Source organism: Zootoca vivipara, chromosome 10 (genome assembly GCF_965207765.1).
Source record: "Zootoca vivipara chromosome 10, rZooViv2.hap1.1, whole genome shotgun sequence".
NCBI lineage: Eukaryota > Metazoa > Chordata > Lepidosauria > Squamata > Lacertidae > Zootoca > Zootoca vivipara.
This window is the reverse complement of record NC_142593.1, coordinates 6447705-6465100: the sequence shown is the minus strand read 5'-3', so window position 1 is coordinate 6465100 and position 17396 is coordinate 6447705. Positions and strand designations below refer to the sequence as shown.

The 17396-nt window shown below is 44.1% G+C and overlaps 2 protein-coding genes across 4 annotated transcripts in view; both read left to right on the top strand.

Moving 5' to 3' along the window:
* The first annotated feature begins 359 nt into the window (after nt 1-359).
* QNG1 (Q-nucleotide N-glycosylase 1) lies at nt 360-12390 on the top strand. Its single transcript, XM_035099704.3, has 5 exons — nt 360-420; nt 3719-4070; nt 5354-5613; nt 10123-10318; nt 11811-12390. The coding sequence occupies exons 2-5, from the start codon at nt 3734-3736 to the stop codon at nt 12041-12043; spliced, it is 1026 nt and encodes a 341-aa protein (XP_034955595.1). The 5' UTR covers nt 360-420; nt 3719-3733; the 3' UTR covers nt 12044-12390.
* Nucleotides 12391-14303: 1913 nt separating this feature from the next.
* Nucleotides 14304-17396, top strand: part of KIF27 (kinesin family member 27) — a 30024-nt gene continuing 26931 nt past the window's right edge. For 2 of the 3 annotated variants that reach the window (XM_060280082.2, XM_035100090.3), the window contains exons 1-2: nt 14322-14660; nt 15420-15816. In XM_060280082.2, the coding sequence (XP_060136065.2) occupies nt 15519-15816 (298 nt within the window). In that variant the 5' untranslated portion in view covers nt 14322-14660; nt 15420-15518. Of the gene's footprint in view, nt 14661-15419; nt 15817-17396 lie in introns of all 3 variants that reach the window. The other variant, XM_060280081.2, reaches the window with a different exon arrangement.

Below are 17396 nucleotides of genomic sequence, written 5' to 3'. Positions count from 1 at the left end.
TGAAGTGAAGGGCCCTGAGGGCCGGCCAAAGGACCAACCATAGTAGTTGAGCTTTTTTTTTTAGATTGAAGCTGTTGAGCTTTTGGGGGGGAGGTTAAGTTGTCGAGGTTTTTTTTTTTAGGATTTTACCCCAGGAAATAAACGGCCACAGGGGCCAGATTTAACCGACCGGCAGGCCGAATTAGGCCCCCGAAACAGAGGCTGCAGGGAGCTACTTTCGCTTTCCGAGTCAGGCCCGCACGTATGCAAATACGGCTAATTCTGATTGGAGCGTGAGTGTGGGAGGGCTGGTACGAAGGTGGGAAAGGAAGGCATTTGCGCGCGCGGAAGCGGGGCCCGGGGGGGGGGAATCTTGTTGCTCTTCCTGCAACCGAAGTCCAGGTATCGTCTGAACGTGGTCATATCTGGTTGCTTGCGGAGGTAAGGGGGCTTTGAGCGCTCGGAGGCGTTGCGATCTTTGGTTAAGGAGAGGAAAGCGGCGCTGTAACTACGCAAAAGTCACAAATTACGCGCCTGCTGCACCTATTTTCCGCAGGCCTACGGGAGAGCAGCAGGCCTCGCGCGGCCACGTGCGACTCTTCTGCCCCCGACTCGCGCGGAGACCCTCCACTGGCATCCGATTGGGGATGGGAGCGGGAGGGAGGAACGGGTTGGCGGGAAATCGCGCCTTTTTTGGTATTGTCTAAAATGCATGGCTTTGTAAGAGTCCCCAGAAACCGGCAGATCCGCTAGCATTCTGCACCTGTCCTGGCGACCGCTTTGTACAAAGGCTTTTAGATCAACACTTAAAAAAAAAGATAAAATAAGTAGTGAAAAGTCCCCTGGAAAGCGTAGTCATGAGTGAAACCATTAATCTGAAGTAGGCGGTGGTAGAGAGAATAAATAACTGGCATCGCCAGGCGGGGCGGGAAAAGAATCCTGCTGGGAACCCTGCCGGCCAGTGTCGGTAATGCTGGGCTCTATGAGGATAAGTTGGCCAGGGAAGCTAGAAGTAGTGTTGTCTCTTCCTCTCCTCCCAGATTATTAAATAGGTTAGATTGGTGAATGCATTCGCGGATTGGTGAATGCTTCTAGCTGTGAGGGAGCCTTCCCAGACCCGTTGAAAGAGGCGGTTATAGAGCCCAGCATTACCGACACTGGCCGGCAGGGTTCTTAAAAAACATCTTTAGATGCGGCCAATATGGCCAACTATCACCCAGTCTCAAATCTTCCATTCTTGGGCAAGTGGTTGCATAACAACTCCAGGCACGCCTGGAAGAAGCGGACCATTTGGATCCCTTCCAGGCGAGATTCAGGCCTCATCATGGGACTGAAACTGCCTTGGTCGCAGTGATCAATGATCTCCAGCAGGCTAGGGACAAAGGTGAGAGCTGTTTCCTAGTTCTGCTGGATCTCTCAGCAGGTTTTGACACCATCGACCATAATAACATCCTTCTGGACCGTCTAGAGGGCTTGGGAGCTGGGGCGTAGCTGTCAAGTTTTACCTTTTCTCAGGAGGAAGCCTATTCAGCATAAGGGAGTTTCCCTTTAAAAAAAGGGAGAACTTGACAGCTATGAGCTGTCATACAGTGGTTCCGCTCCTTCCCCCTGTGCCGCGTTCAGAAAGTGGTGGTGGAGAATGAGTGTTCGGACCCCTGGGCTCTCACTTGTGGGGTGCCTCAGGGTTCTGTCCTCTCCCCCATGCTTTTTAACATCTACAGCAGCCGCTGGGAGAGATCATCAGGGGGTTTGGGCTTGGTGTTCATCAGTATGCGGATGATACCCAGCTCTACCTCTCTTTCAAGTCAGAACCAGTGAAGGTGGTGAAAGTCCTGTGTGAGTGCCTGGAGGCGGTTGGAGGATGGATGGCAGCTAACAGATTGAGGTTGAATGCTGACAAGACAGAAGTACTATTTTAGGGGGACAGGAGGCGGGCAGGTGTGGAGGGCTCCCTGGTCCTGAATGGGGTAACTGTGCCCCTGAAGGACCAGGTGTGCAGCCTGGGAGTCATTTTGGACTCACAGCTGTCCATGGAGACGCAGGTCAATTCTGTGTCCAGGGCAGCTGTCTATCAGCTCCATCTGGTACGCAGGCTGAGACCCTACCTCCCCGCAGACTGTCTCGCCAGAGTGGTGCATGCTCTAGTTATCTCTCGCTTGGACTACTGCAATGCGCTCTACGTGGGGCTACCTTTGAAGGTGACCTGGAAACTACAACTAATCCAGAATGCAGCAGCTAGACTGGTGACTGGGAGCGGCCACCCAGACCACATAACACCGGTCTTGAAAGACCAACATTGGCTCCCAGTATGTTTCCGAGCACAATTCAAGTGTTGGTGCTGACCTTTAAAGCCTTAAATGACCTTGGTCCAGTATATCTGAAGGAGCATCTCCACCCCCATCGTTCTGCCCAGACACTGAGGTCCAGCACTGAGGGCCTTCTGGCAGTTACCTCGTTGCGAGAAGCCAAGTTGCAGGGAACCAAGCAGAGGGCCTTCTCGGTGGTGGCGCCCGCCCTGTGGAACACCCTCCCACCAGATGTCAAAGAGAAAAACAACTACCAGATTTTTAGAAGACATCTGAAGGCAGCCCTGTGTAGGGAGGCTTTTAATGTTTAATAGATTACTGTATTTTATTTTTTGTTGGAAGCTGCCCAGAGTGGTTGGGGAAACCCAGCCAGATGGGCGGGGTATAAATAATATATTATTATTATTATTACTATTATTACTATTATTATTATATTGTACGAGAGAAACTGTTGTACAAAAGCTCCCTCAAGTTAAAAGCTTCCCTAAGTGCAAGGAGAAACAAGCTGTTGTAGGCAATGTTCATGCAACAATTGTGGAAGAAGTATCACCTCCTCAGGCATCTGGCTGCATCTCTGTGGGGGACCCTGGATTTATTTACGGGGTTCCAGGTGCTGTGGACGAGTGAAGGGACCTGCTTCCTTTTTTTGTAGAGCTTTTTACTCCGCCTCCTCCTAAATCACAGGCCCTGCTTTGGTTCCTGTGCTCTGAGCTGATAACTAGATAGTACAGAAAGCTGAGCCTGCTATAGGCTATTTCCTTGGAGAGGCTTGGCTGGTTATTTGCTTGACCTTTGAGACTCTCGGATCCAATCAGAAGCTTATTTATTAGATAAGTAAGGGCTGATTCACGCACATTTCACTCAGTGGTGCAAAGAGTTTGTGCTGGAAAGCTTTGTGTCTGTTAGTCACACATCCCTAATCATGGAACAATGAATGTATGTGCTGCTTTTTTTTCTGTATCAGAAATGCAGTATCAGAAATCACTCCCACCCTACCCCCCTAGTTGTTCTTCAAGTATGTTCATTTCCCCTGCACCTTGTGTCCATATGCCTCAAAATCAGCTCAGATTGGAGTGCTGTGTTCCATTTGTGATGTCCCAAAACAATTACACTCAACATACAGGTACCAGAGCAAAATGTGCCCATATGCACAGCCTGCTGAATGGAAAACTGACCAGTGGGAGACATCTAATGCTGTCCATGTGCAAGGTGGTACAGACTTCCACTCAGGGCGTCCTTTTCCTCTCCCTGCCACCAGTGGCCCTTGGTGAACCTGAAAATCTGCTACAGAAGGTTGAGGTGGGCATGGTGGGAGGAAAATAAGGATTGGGGTGTGTGCTTGGGGAGGAGAGAAAGCAGAATTGGTGTTTCTGCTTGCACGATAATTGGATTTCACCCAGATCAGACTAACAGGCAATATTATCTTTACTTAGAACCATAAGAAGACCATGGAGCCATTTTTGAACCCTAAAGAATCTGCCAAATTCATAGCAGAACACAGTAAAGATGTGTACATTGAAGATGATGGTGTACGAAAAGTTGCAGAGATGTTATTTGACAAGGTCTTGGAGAAAGAGTTCAGTGTGGCCGGCTGGAAGTCCTCTCATGAGCTGAACCCTCAAGAGACAAGTGAAGACGCAGTGAACTGGGTGTTTCTTGCCAATACCCTCAATTTTTCCTTTTGGTCTGAGCGTGAAGATTACAAATGTCTGGTGAAGTATAAAGGCAAAACATACAGTGGCTACTGGTCTCTTTGTGCTGCCATCAACAGAGCACTTGATGAGGGTTAGTTCTTAATTTTCAAAATTAAAGAAGAGAATTTGTGGGCAAATAACCTTGATTTTTTTTGGGGGGGGGGTGCAAAGCTCCATTCAAGTCAGCATTTGAAATCTTTGTGTTACTCATTCATCTGCAACTTTAGGTTTGGATCCCAGAGTCACAGGTGTCAGTATCATCAATATTTTAAAAAAGCAGGGCATTTGGTATCTAACTTGCCGTGCTTCAGAACTCCAGTACCAAAGGACCAGAATTAACAATAAGTCACAGGATTTGCCTCCCACAGTCTCTGCACCTGTGGGATAAACCTGAACACTACTGGTGACACTGTGGCCTTTAGGTAGCTTGAGGAGCCTGGAGGCAGGCTGGACTGGCTGGTACATTAGGGAGCTGCTGAGATTGGGCAGCAGCTATCATTCTTAAATTCCTTGCCCTGAATCCTACAATCCGACACAGGAGAGCTCTGGTGAATGACAGAAATGAGTGAGGCAAGAGAGCAAAGAGAAATGATAGTTTGTGGTATGAACAGAGTATTGATAGGAGAGAGGCGAATGCCTATGGGAAGCCTACAAGCAGAGAGTGCCGTAGAAGTGGCTTAGTCGGGTGGGAGAGAGGTAACAGCCTCATTACAAGATCACCAGAAAGCCAGTCGCTCCTGTAATCCAAGGGCGAATCTAAACAAAATATAAGCAATATTTCTTTTAGTAGGGTTGAGGATTCATTTGGAAATAATGAAATAATATTGTTAGCCCGTGGGGACTTTTTGTGATTGGGGATCCAGTACTGGGGGCTGCATAGGCTGCCTAAGTGTTGGGTTAATTAATATTTTGGTGCCTTTGGTAGGGGATGGGTATGCTAGAGCCGCCTTCTACTCTTGCATCGCCCTCCTCAGCGGCTGTGCATATGAGAGTTAAGTTCTGCTTTGTATTGTTTTTATGTATTTATTGTAATTAAAGTTAGGTGCTTCGAGAAGCTGGAGCTGAAGTTAGAAATGCATCCAATAATAATTACACAATTTGAAGGGGGGGAAATAAAGTTTATTATTATTAAATAATAGGTTAACTCGGGTTCTGTTTGCAGGCTCAGGCTTTCCATAGGCATCTGTTTGGCAGGAGCAGGATGCTGGGCAAGGTGGGCCTCTAGCATAATATGGAAGTAAACAGTTTAGTTGCTGTAATAATGCGATCAACGGTAAACTTTGCAATTCTGTAGCTGGGGATATAAATAAATAGAGCTTCATCTATTATTGTATGGTTGTTACTGTTCCTTGTTGTTGTTTTTGCTTTCTGAAGGAATACCCATTACTAGTGCTTCATATTATGCCACTATGACCCTGGAGCAAGTGAAACATGTCTTTCGCTCGGACACAGAGGTTCCCATGCCTTTAATCGAGGAGAGACATCGGGTGTTGAATGAGACCGGGACAGTACTCCTGGAGAAATTTGGAGGTTCTTTCCTCTCATGCGTTAAGAAAAGTGGGAAAAGTGCCCAGAAATTACTACAGCTAATAGTAGAAAATTTCCCATCTTTTAGAGATGAAGCTTCATTTCAGGTATTTTTTTTAATTTTTATTACAGTTGCTTTCTTATTTTTTGTACAGAATGTAATTCAAAGTGGTTTACAAAAAGCAATACCTACATTAAAAACCAGCTCAGAACTAAATCTGAAAGCTAAAAACACATTCAGATTTATAAAAAGACAGGATTAAAACATTCCACCAACTGAAGGGAAGCCACTTCAGGACAGGACACCACTAAATATTGTGAGAATGATGCTTACCTGTCTCTTGCCAGGGTGGCAACCATCACTCATGGATCTACTCTAATTTTCAATGTAGAAAATTTTCTCTTCTAAATATTCATAACTTGCCATTGCAAAGAGACACCATTCTTCTCTGGGGAAATAAAATGCAAACACTGTTAAATGTTAGGGATTGGTACCACTGTATTCTGCTCTGCTCAGGCCTCACCTGGAGTACTGTGTCCAGTTCTGGGCACCACAGTTCAAGAAGGATAATGAGGAGCTGGAACGTGTCCAGAGGAGGGCAACCAAAATGGTCAAAAGCCTGGAAACGATGCCTTATGAGGAACGGCTTAGGGAGCTGGGTATGTTTAGCCTGGAGAAGAGAGGGTTAAGGGGTGATATGATAGCCATGTTCAAATATATAAAAGGATGTCATATAGAGGAGGGAGAAAGGTTGTTTTCTGCTGCTCCAGAGAAGCAGACACGGAGCAATGGATTCAAACTACAAGAAAGAAGATTCCACCTAAACATTAGGAAGAACTTCCTGACAGCGAGAGCTGTTTGGCAGTGGAATTTGCTGCCAATGAGTGTGGTGGAGTCTCCTTCTTTGGAGGTCTTTAAGCAGAGGCTTGACAGCCATATGTCAAGAATGCTTTGATGGTGTTTCCTGCTTGGCAGGGGGTTGGACTGGATGGCCCTTGTGGTCTCTTCCAATTCTATGATTTCATTGACTTCACAAAACAGTGGCTCTTCTCAGACATCACACCAGGCAATTGCATGTTCTAAGTGTAGTTTAGAACCCAAACAACGGCTTTGGGCTTTCAAATAGTCAGGAAACCATTGTTGAGAGCTGCTTGTTTGCTTTGCTTTTCTGTCTACACAGCAGTCTTGTATCTAGGAGCCTCAGGAGCCATATCTGGTTTGTTGGCATAAATCAGTTTAGGGTTACATGCAAATAGGGTCAAACTATGTCTTAGCTGAGAGAGGAGATTGAGGCCGCTTTCTTCTTCGTCTGGTTCTCCTGCTGCTCTTGCATTGCTGTGAGCGAAGTGTGTTGTCTGAACTTTGCCTTATAGTTTTTCTTGCTGCAGAGAAACCATAAGCTGTAAGCTATCTTGTTCTTAGTTTACAGATCATGGTTTCTTTGGAGAAGTCAAATGACAAGTCTTGGTTCAGATGACACCATAAACCAAACCATGGCATAGCTCACAGAAGCTCGGTAACAGTAGAAGCAAAGAACTAACAATATCTTCTCTGAGAGCCTCTATGCCAGGCATCCCCAAACTGCGGCCCTCCAGATGTTTTGGCCTACAACTCCCATGATCTCTAGCTAAGAGGTCCAGTGGTCAGGGATGATGGGAATTGTAGTCCAAAACATCTGGAGGGCCGAAGTTTGGGGGTGCCTGCTCTATGCATTTGTGTTTGCTTTCAGCTGCAGCTTGTTTTAGTGTTAACATGCAAACTGAGCCGAGGTGTTTTGAAAGCTCACTTTAAACCATGCTTTCTGATTTGCTAGTGAAACACAAACTTTGGTTTGTTAGTTCACACTTCACACTAAACTATAATTACAATGCAATCCTATGCATGTCTCCTCAAAAGTAAGTAATAGTGAGCTGGGGATTTTCTCCCATGTAAGTGTGTAGAGTATTACAGCCATAAGCACCATTAACCAGAGTGATCCTTTAATAGAGCCAGTTGCCAATACATTTACATCTCTCTCTCTCTCTCTCTCTGTATGTGTGTATATATATATATATATATATATATATATATATATATATATATATAACACAGCGAGAGAGAGAGAGATTACTTCAGTGTGCAAACAACATGGGTTGTATAGTATATTCTGGTTACCATGTATGTGACTTGGAAGATCTTGGCTAAATAACATAATATATTAAAATGTAGTAATTTGTTTTCAGTGTCCATGAATTTAAACACTTGACTATGGCTGCTGCGTACTCAGCTACAACAGGCATCCCCAAACTGTTTTGGCCTACAACTCCCATGATCCCTAGCTAACAGGACCAGTGGTCAGGGATGATGGGAATTGTAGTCCAAAACATCTGGAGGGCCGAAGTTTGGGGATGCCTGAGCTACAATATCATTTGTCCTTCTTGTATTCTTTAACTTGAGACTTAAAGTGTCAGTTCAGAATCCTTGTCCTGCCAAATGTATGCAGTTGTTACTTATTTGCATAGTAGTTTGTTACATTGAACTGTCTGAACTTTTCGTTTGTAAAGTTTTAGATCTTTTTAAAATGCAGAATTTAAGGTCCCTTAAGGGTTTTAAAAATCCAGTGTTCTCTAAAAGCAACAGTAGTCAACAACAACCTCTGTAACAGAAATAAGTTCTCTCGTCTTTATACAATTGGACTGTAACTTTCTAAGGGAGAGTCGTTGGCTATTTTATCCTACCCGGTTACATGTTCTGAAGGAAGACCAAATTTTCACCACTCTTCTAACAAGATGGATGCTAGTATCTGTTCGCATTGTCAACACAGTTGCCTTGGCAACAGATTGAGATATTGCAGAGATTTGCAGTATCAAGAAGGGGTGTGAGATGAGATTTAGGTGGTGAAAATGAATTAGATTTCACCACTTTAGTAAGAATGCATACTAGAACATGGTAAATTTATTAGAATTACATACTAATCCTAAAAATAATTATATTGAAGCAAGTTCTGTTTATTTCCATGGGATTTCTATGTATCTGTTTTGAGACGTAGCCATAGATTTTCTGCTCATTTTACGAGGTGGTATATGAGATCTCAGCCTGTGACAGCAGCTGAAAACTATTATTCACCTGAGGGATCTATGAAAAAATAAACAAAATAAAGTATTAGTTCCAATATGTAATTTTGGTTGTGTATAATTTTGATTTGCATATTACTTCAATAAACTTGCTTCTCAAATCATCCTAGTCAATGGATAAATATTACTTTTATATTGTTATGAAAATGTTTACATTTAGCAATGTAATGAATCATTTCATGCTGGTGACATAGTATGGTGACGTACTAATGTTAACAGTTGTGCTGAATATATCTTAACCACATCTCATGCAGTATAACTAAACCATTAATAGTTTTGAAGTTGTTAGCCCCAGTGCAGAAGCCCCAGTGAAATCTACACACAGAAGTGTTATTATTTGCTGGATTGGAATGTCAGGTATAAATCAATCATGCATTTTATCATCTGCACTGGTGAAATGTACACATTCAATGGCTTGGCTAGTTTGCCCTATGCTATTTTGCAAAAATTTAATTAAAAGTGAAACATAAATTATAGAAGTAAAATAATATTGTAACAAAAATTCTGGTTTTTTTTCTTGATTAGAGCTGCATCAGGGCACAAATGTTTTGGAGTTGTTTCTTATTGCATTGTTCGTTATAGTTTTTTAAAGATTGGAGCTTTTGTAAATTTTGCAGCACACTAACAAAAAGCAAGAAAAGCATACATCATCATCAAAATCCAGAGTTGGGCAATGCATTTTAGTAGGACCAATCAAAACGTTGCAAAATAGTGCTTGAGCTTTTAAGTTATTTATAACTCTTCTCTTCGAGAAACATGTTGCTTCAAATGAAATCCAATATATGTATAAAGATATATATAGAATCCAGAAATATACTGATGTTTGGAGATTTACAAAAATAATCCAGTGTAGAGAACAGATTGCAAACATTAATATATCAGCACAGCCCTTTGCCAAAAATGCAAAATCCCTGAAATAACTGAAGTAAATATGTTTATCAATGTATAAAGCAGGCATGGCCAAACCTGGCCCTCCAGCTGTTTTGGGACTACAATTCCCATCATCCCTGACCACTGGTCCTGTTAGCTAGGGATGATGGGAGTTGTAGTCCCAAAACAGCTGGAGGGCCAAGTTTGGCCATGCCTTGTACAAAGTGTGCATAAAGTCTATCATTCTTACCTGCACCTAGAGCTTTGGCAGGGCATTGCAGCAGCAGCTCCTACTGTTGAAGAGGATTTCTTTATTATTGAACTGGGCAAAAGATTCCTGCATAGCAGGGGGCTGGGCTAGAAGACCCTCTTGGTCCCTCCCAACTCTATGATTCTACAACATTTATATTGCACTCCACAACCAGATTAGAAGCCAGTGTACGTGACTAAGTGCTGTTGTAATGCAAGTGAAGCATCCAGTTCTAGTTAATAATCTAGCCCCACCCTCTTTTGGAGTCACTGCGGTTTCCAGGCAATTTTCAGAGAGATATCTCAACATGCACCTATGCTGCAACTTGTCGAAAAGAATCCTAAAGTATTATAATGGTGTATATTTTTTCTTTGCCTATCAGGGTAGAAAGGTGGCTTTCTACAAACGGGCGCAGATTCTTGTGGCTGACACTTGGAGTGTCTTGGAAGGAAAAGGAGATGGCTGCTTCAGTGATATTTCCAGTGTGACTATATTTGCTGATTATAGAATACCACAGGTGCTTGTTCACTTGGGAGCAATGAAATATTCTGATGAACTAATGAAAAAACTCAAGGAAGGTATGAAACCATTCAGGATCATAAAAAATGTAATATTTGAGAATTTTTGGAAATAGCTTTTTGTTTACTGTATGGGGATGCGGGACACAAATCTTTGTAGTGGTGCTCAAAATATAGGCTAAGTCCTATTAAGGTAAAGGGGCCCCTGACCATTAGAAGATAAATCTGCCTGTTTTATAGAGTTTTACAGAAATAAATGTAATGTTTCATAACACTTTCGTTCTCCATCCCCGATCTGCCTCTCTTTCTGTGAAATTCTCTATAAAACAGGCAGATTTATCTTCTTAATACAACCCTTCAGTTCTCTATAAAGAATGGCATCATGTTATACATACAGTTGGACATACACATGCCGTACTGCAGGGGTGGCCAACTCCCAAGAGATTGCGATCTACTGACAGAGTTAAAAACTGGCAGTGATCTACCCCCTTTTGGGGAGTTCAGGTCAAAGTTGTTGAGGTTTTTTTAGGAAGGAGGAAGGGGGTTGGCCCAAAGTTGTTGAGTTTTTCCAGGGAGGAGGTAAAATTTTGAGCCTTTTTTAGGGGAGCCACAGTTGTTCAGCTTCTTTGGGAGGAGCCAGTGATCTACCACAGACGTCCAGTGATCTACCGGTAGATCACGATCTACCTGTTGGACATGCCTGCCGTACTGCATCTGAGGCCATTCCTGAAAATGCCTCAACTTTTTACAGCATCTTGTGGGGGGATGCAATAAGAAGCAGGAACTTGGGAACTATTCCCAGTTCTTTGGATCCTATATCCAAGTTATTTTTTCACTTACTTGGAAGGTTGGATATAGACAGGAATGTTGAGTGTGAAGCATATGTGGTGGGTCTGTTAATGAATCCTAACGGCACTGACAGTTCTTCGGACCATGGGCCAAATGATCTTTAGAGCTCTCACTCCCATTCTCACAGAAGGTGTGTACTGTAACAGTATTAAAAATATATTTTTATATCTCCCCAGATACTTCATTTACTACATTGCAATTAAGATGGGTGCTATTTATAAGGAGAGGGCCTGGCTTGCTCTTGGACATGGACCACATTGTTAATCTCTTTTGCTACATGTATCACCACCTATCTTAGGCTATGTACACATTAGTGGTTTGAAATGAAGCCAGGTTGTTTCCCTTTCTGCATTCTGCATTTCAAGTTGTATTTGCATGTTGCTGTACACCCTAGAGAGGAGGCACCCTCTCCTGTGCATGATCTGTTTTACCCAGGCATGCACACACACATGTACCAGCAGTGGGAGTGCACTAGAGCCAGAGGAAACAGTAATGTGTACACAGCTTGTCAGGTTTGCAGGTTAAACCATTGAATATACATAACCTGAATTATCCTGATTAAAGTTGAAAGCATTAGAAATGCCATCTCTCTCCTCTCTCTCTCTCTATATATAAAGTGCTGTGTACCGCAGGTACTGGTAGGTTTAATATTCTGAGTGTCCTACCTCTTCTGTTTTACTCATTTTATATTACTCTCCTGTAGGGCACGTGTTCCAGTCTGGAGACTATCAGGAAGTGGAAATACGAGGTTGCTCTATTTGGTGTTGTGATCTCATTTGCAATCACTTGCTGGAGCTTTACAAAAAGAAAGGCAAGAACATGGAAGAGAAGATCAATGCAGTTCTCCTTGATTATTATCTATGGGACTATGCACGGGATCATCGGGAAGATATGAAGGGAATTCCTTTCCATCGTACGCGTTGCATATACTACTGAATACTATTTTAATGAATGAGGATAAAGTATAGTATCAAAAATCTAGATGCTGAGTTGTGCCAAGTAGTGTAGTCCCATTGAAATCAGTAAGACTTAAGTTAGTCATGACTCTTGATCCAGCCCAATAATTGTTTTGTATACAAACTTGCAAAGAGTAAATTGAGAGCACTTATCATGTATTTTTCAGGCTCTGCTCTTTTAATAGCTATTATGCACACTAGCTGTATTACAGGAAAGGTATTTTTTCAAGCGCGGCTGAGTCTGTAATTGATAAAAGTTTCTATTTCTGTTTCAGCAATATTTTTGTATTCAGATCAATAAAGAAAATGGTGTGAAATAATATAAAACATAATTCTGGATTATATCCCATAATATACCAATAAGCTGAATATGGCATTGTAGTACTGTAAATGCTTCTTCAAATTAATCACCTGTGTGCTTGTGCATATATGCATACATACAGTACATACCGGTATGCCTCATACCTTCTTGCACCACATATCTGCTGAACTAAAACCACCAAGTTTTATTTTTATGTAAAGCATGTTGGTTTTAGCCCATTATCCCAGTGGATTCCAGGATGCTTTATAAAAAAATTTTTTAAAAAAATACAAATACGCATAATAAAACTGCACAAAGGATGAGAGCAACAACCAAAAGGAGCAGTCAACAGCACTTTTGACTTTTAAAGACAAAGCTAATGAAAAGGCTAATGATACCTGAAGATACAGGAGTTGGTACCTTCTGCATGCAAAGCATGTGTTCTACCCCCTGATTTATAGCCTCACGACTCACCCTTACAAGGATGCAAATGAATACAATTGTACGTTGCTGCATGTAAGGGGCTTCAGATGGATACCTTCTGAGACCTGAAGAAGTCCCTGTTGCCACGGCACATGTGATTCAGAGCAGCCATATGCCTACGTGGAGCACCTGTGGTCTAAACCACTGAGTCTCTTGGTCTTATCGATCAGAAGGTTGGCGGTTCGAATCTCTGTGACGGGGTGAGCTCCCGTTGCTCTGTCCTGGCTCCTACAGTAGCAGTTCGAAAGCACGCCAATGCAAGTAGATAAATAGGTATTGCTGCAGCAGGAAGGCAAACTGCATTTACGTGCGCTCTGGTTTCCGTCACGGTGTCCCGTTGCACCAGAAGCAGTTTAGTCATGCTGGCCACATGACCCGGAAAGCTTTCTCTGGAAAAACGCTGGCTCCCTCGGCCTGAAAGCGAGATGAACTCCGCAACCCCATAGTTGCCTTTGACTAGACTTAACCGTACAGGGGTCCTTTACCGTTACGTGGAGCATCTCCATATAAAGCGGGGGGAGCCTGGGCAAGCCCCCCGCTCCTGGAACCAGTAGAGCATAGGCTGCTTGTACAGGAGTCTGGCTGCTTCATACACTGGCTAAACACGCATCTGGCAGACATGAAAAAAGGGGAGAATTTAACAAAGGGGAGAATTTGACAGCTATGCCAAGGGGCAGCAGCAGAAGAAGATCCCAATGTAAATCTTCCGCCCTTGTCCTGATATGTGGGTCGTCCCTCACGCCTTCTTCCCTGCCGGGGAGTCCACTTTGGGATCCGCCTTGGGTGCCAAAGCCTTAGGCCGGCCTTGAGCCCTTCACGGCTGTGAATGGCCATCCGTGGATACCACAAAATGTTCCTGTTGCCTCAGATACGGCCAGGGTCAAGTGCTTGGGCCGGTTCCATGGGCGAATCCAGTATATTTGTTTTGGGGGGAGGCAAAAATTGTTGAGCTTTTTTGGGGGGGGAGATAGGGGGGCAGGCCTCTGGTGGGGGGCGGGCAGAGAACCTGAGTTAATGGAGTGTTTTTCATGCTTTCGATAGGCCTAGTGCAGGCATAGGCAACCTTGGCTCTCCAGATGTTTCAGAACTACAACGCCCATGATCCCTAGCTAACAGGGCCAGTGGTCAGGGATCATGGGAGTTGTAGTTCCAAAACATCTGGAGAGCCAATGTTGCCTATGCCTGGCCTAGTGCATAAACATCCAGCAATGGCTCCAGTGGCTTTTGACGGCCCGCCGTCTTGAGCATTGTTTGAACTATGGAAAGGCGGCATACAAATAAAATGATGACGAATGACGACGATGACGATGAAAGGAGAATCCGAGCGGCAAGGCAAACCGCGCGGCCTCGGCGGGAAACGCGGCTTGCGCCTGCAGGGGGCGCTGCGCTCCGGAGGGCCGCCGCGAGAAGAAGGCGGCGCCGCTCTTGAGGGAGCCGCCGGCTGCCAGTCGCCAGCGAGAGAGGCCCGCTCGGTTGCCTAGCGACCGGCGTAAACAAACGTGGGAGCGGGGCGGGCGTGTGGAAGCCGCGGATCTTTGCGGCGGGAGGGAAGGAGGGCGGTTTCGCTCGGGTGGCGGACGCGGCGCCCGCTCCTCCTCCTCGTCACGCCAGCAGCTCAGGCTCCGTGGCAGCGGCGGCCGGAAAGGGGTCGCTCCCGCCTGCCCCACGGCGAGGGGGTGGGCGAGGAGAGGCGCGTCTCGCTCGACTGAGAGTTTCCGAGTTCATCCTTCCCTGTACGCAAAGGCCAGCTGCTGCGTTTCTCCTCCCGTTCGCTCTGACGGGCGGCGCGGGGATTGCAGCCCGACGGCGAGAGGCAACTATCCCAACTTTTGTTTTGGGTCATTTTAGTAACTTCTTCAGCGCTTGCTTGGGAGCGAGCCCTCTTAGCCACTTTGGGGAGGGCGGGGATCTTACTTCTGAATAAACAGGCCTAGATAGGTTCGGGCTGTAAAGGATCATCTTTAGGCTGTGGAAGACTCTTGTGAAAGAAAGTATTTTGCAAACTGTGTTTTATTCTTTGCGTGGTCTGTTGCATCCGCTTGCCCATTAATATTATGCTGTTTATTGGTTGCATATAGACAATGTTTCATACATGAACTTGGGGGGGGGGCGCATGCTCCCAACTCGACCCCCACCACCCCACAAAAGAGGTAGGTTAGGAGGGAGTGGAAGACCGGAGTGCCTGGCAGTGCTCTGGTCCATGGGGTCATAAAGAGTCGGACACGACTAAACAACAATAAGGCAAGAGATGGTGACTTTGTGTGATTCTGGGTCTCCCCAGTCCTGTTTTTATGGAATGCAATCTAGCATGATTGCACACACACACATACGTTTAATTCCTGTGGCTATTATATATGCATAACAGGTGGGAGTTCAACAGGTCGTGGCTCTTGACAGCGTTTAGAAAAATGTTCCTCTGTCAAAGTTCTGCTTGTTGGTTTTATTGGTCTCAAGCAATTCTGGGATATAAAATGAGAGAAGATGCTACTTTTGCATAACTTTTCTGAGCAGTTCTTCATTACAGGTAAGAGAAAAGTAATCTCTAAAATGTTGCTCTTTGTTCCCCGTTAAGTGCTGAAGACCGAGAATGTAATGAAGACAGAAATAAAAAGAAACTCTCTCAAAGTGAAGTTTGCAAAGTGAGCGGGAATTGCTTCACACACAAGCTGCAATGGAAGAGATTCCAGTTAAAGTAGCAGTAAGAATAAGACCTCTACTTTCAAAAGAAGTGCTTCACAACCATCAAGTATGTGTGAGGTTAATCCCAAATACTCAGCAGATTATTATCGGAAAGGACCGAGTTTTCACTTTTGATTTTGTTTTTGGAAAACACTCAACCCAAGATGAAGTGTACACAACATGTATTAAGCCATTGGTGGCATCTTTGATAGAAGGGTATAATGCTACCGTTTTTGCCTATGGACAGACGGGCTCTGGAAAGACTTACACTATTGGAGGAGGTCATGTTGGTATGTGTTTGAAACCTTATATTTTATGATGATTTAATCATAGTTTTCTTGCAATGTTATTTTATGTTTCACCATTGGTAAAGAGACAATAAGGAAACTTCTGCATAAACTGCATAATCTATTGATATGTGTTGCGTGTTGGTTTTTTTACTTCTCTTCCTCTTGAAAAAGACATAGCCAAAACTCTTCCTCTAAAATGTGCTTTTTCTGTTATGCAGTGCAAAGAGTACAGCAGTCTGCCTGTACTCCTTATCAGTTAGATTTTAGGGAACATAATAGGTTTGTGATAGGTGGTCTACCTCCTGGCTTTCAATATTACGATTTCAAGTTGTACTGATGTGAAGCTGTGCCATAGGTAACAACCACAAAGTAATATGGTGTTTGTGCCAGTCATTGTCCATAAGGATGCAGAAGGAAGTGTCATTGTCAGGTCATTCTGTGCTATGGTGTCACGTGACATTTTAAAAAATGCATTGGCAGTACCACAGTTTATTCATCTATTAAATTTATATCTCTCCCTTCCTCCCAGAGGTTATAACAATGAACACTACCCACTTTGTACATTTCAGCAATTTATTCATTTGCTGAAGAAATTGGGAAAAATCATATTGTGTCAAATTAAATTCTGTTAAATTAAGCCATAAAGTTTGTACTCACTTTCTAACTACACACCTGCAGCCGATTTGGATAGTACCAATTTGATCTTGAATACAGACATAGGAATATAGCTAACTGCCTCATACAGAGTGAGACAATTGGATTGTCTTGCTCAGAATGGTCTATGCTGACTGGTAGCAGCTCTCCTGAGTTTCAGACAGGATTCTTTACGAGTCCCGTCTGGAGATGCCAAGGATTGAGCCAGGAACCGTCTGCATGCAAAACACATGTTCTCCCATTGCTCTAAGGGTCTTGGTTGTTTTTGTATCATGACTAAAAGTCAGAAATGCTGGCTTTAAAAAAAAACAAAACACCGTGGGGGGTTTTCTGCTTTCTTTTTTACTTCCTGCTAAAGTTCAGAGCAGGGACCCAGGTGGCGCTGTGGTTAAACCACTGAGCCTAGGGCTTGCTGATCAGAAGGTCGGCGGTTTGAATCCCTGTGACGGGGTGAGCTCCCGTTGCTTGGTCCCAGCTCCTGCCAACCTAGCAGTTCAAAAGCACATCAAAATGCAATTAGATAAATAGGAACTGCTACAGCGGGAAGGTAAACAGCGTTTCCATGTGCTGCTCTGGTTTGCCAGAAACGGCTTTGTCATGCTGGCCACATGACCTGGAAGCTAAACGCCGGCTCCCTCGGCCAATAATGCGAGATGAGCCCAGAGTTGGTCACGACTGGACCTAATGGTCAGGGGTCCCTTTACCTTTACCTAAAGTTCAGAGCATGGCTTGACTCCAGAATTCTAATAGCAGGATACTGTATTGCTTTCAACATGTTTGCAGAATTCTGAAATCAGACTCCAGCTGTTCAAATATTAATGATGTCAACAGATAGGCTGTTCCATTGTATAGGAAAGGAGCTATTTTATGTTTCCAGTGATCTGGGCTTAGGTTGATTATAACATCAAAACTAGGTATTATAATGA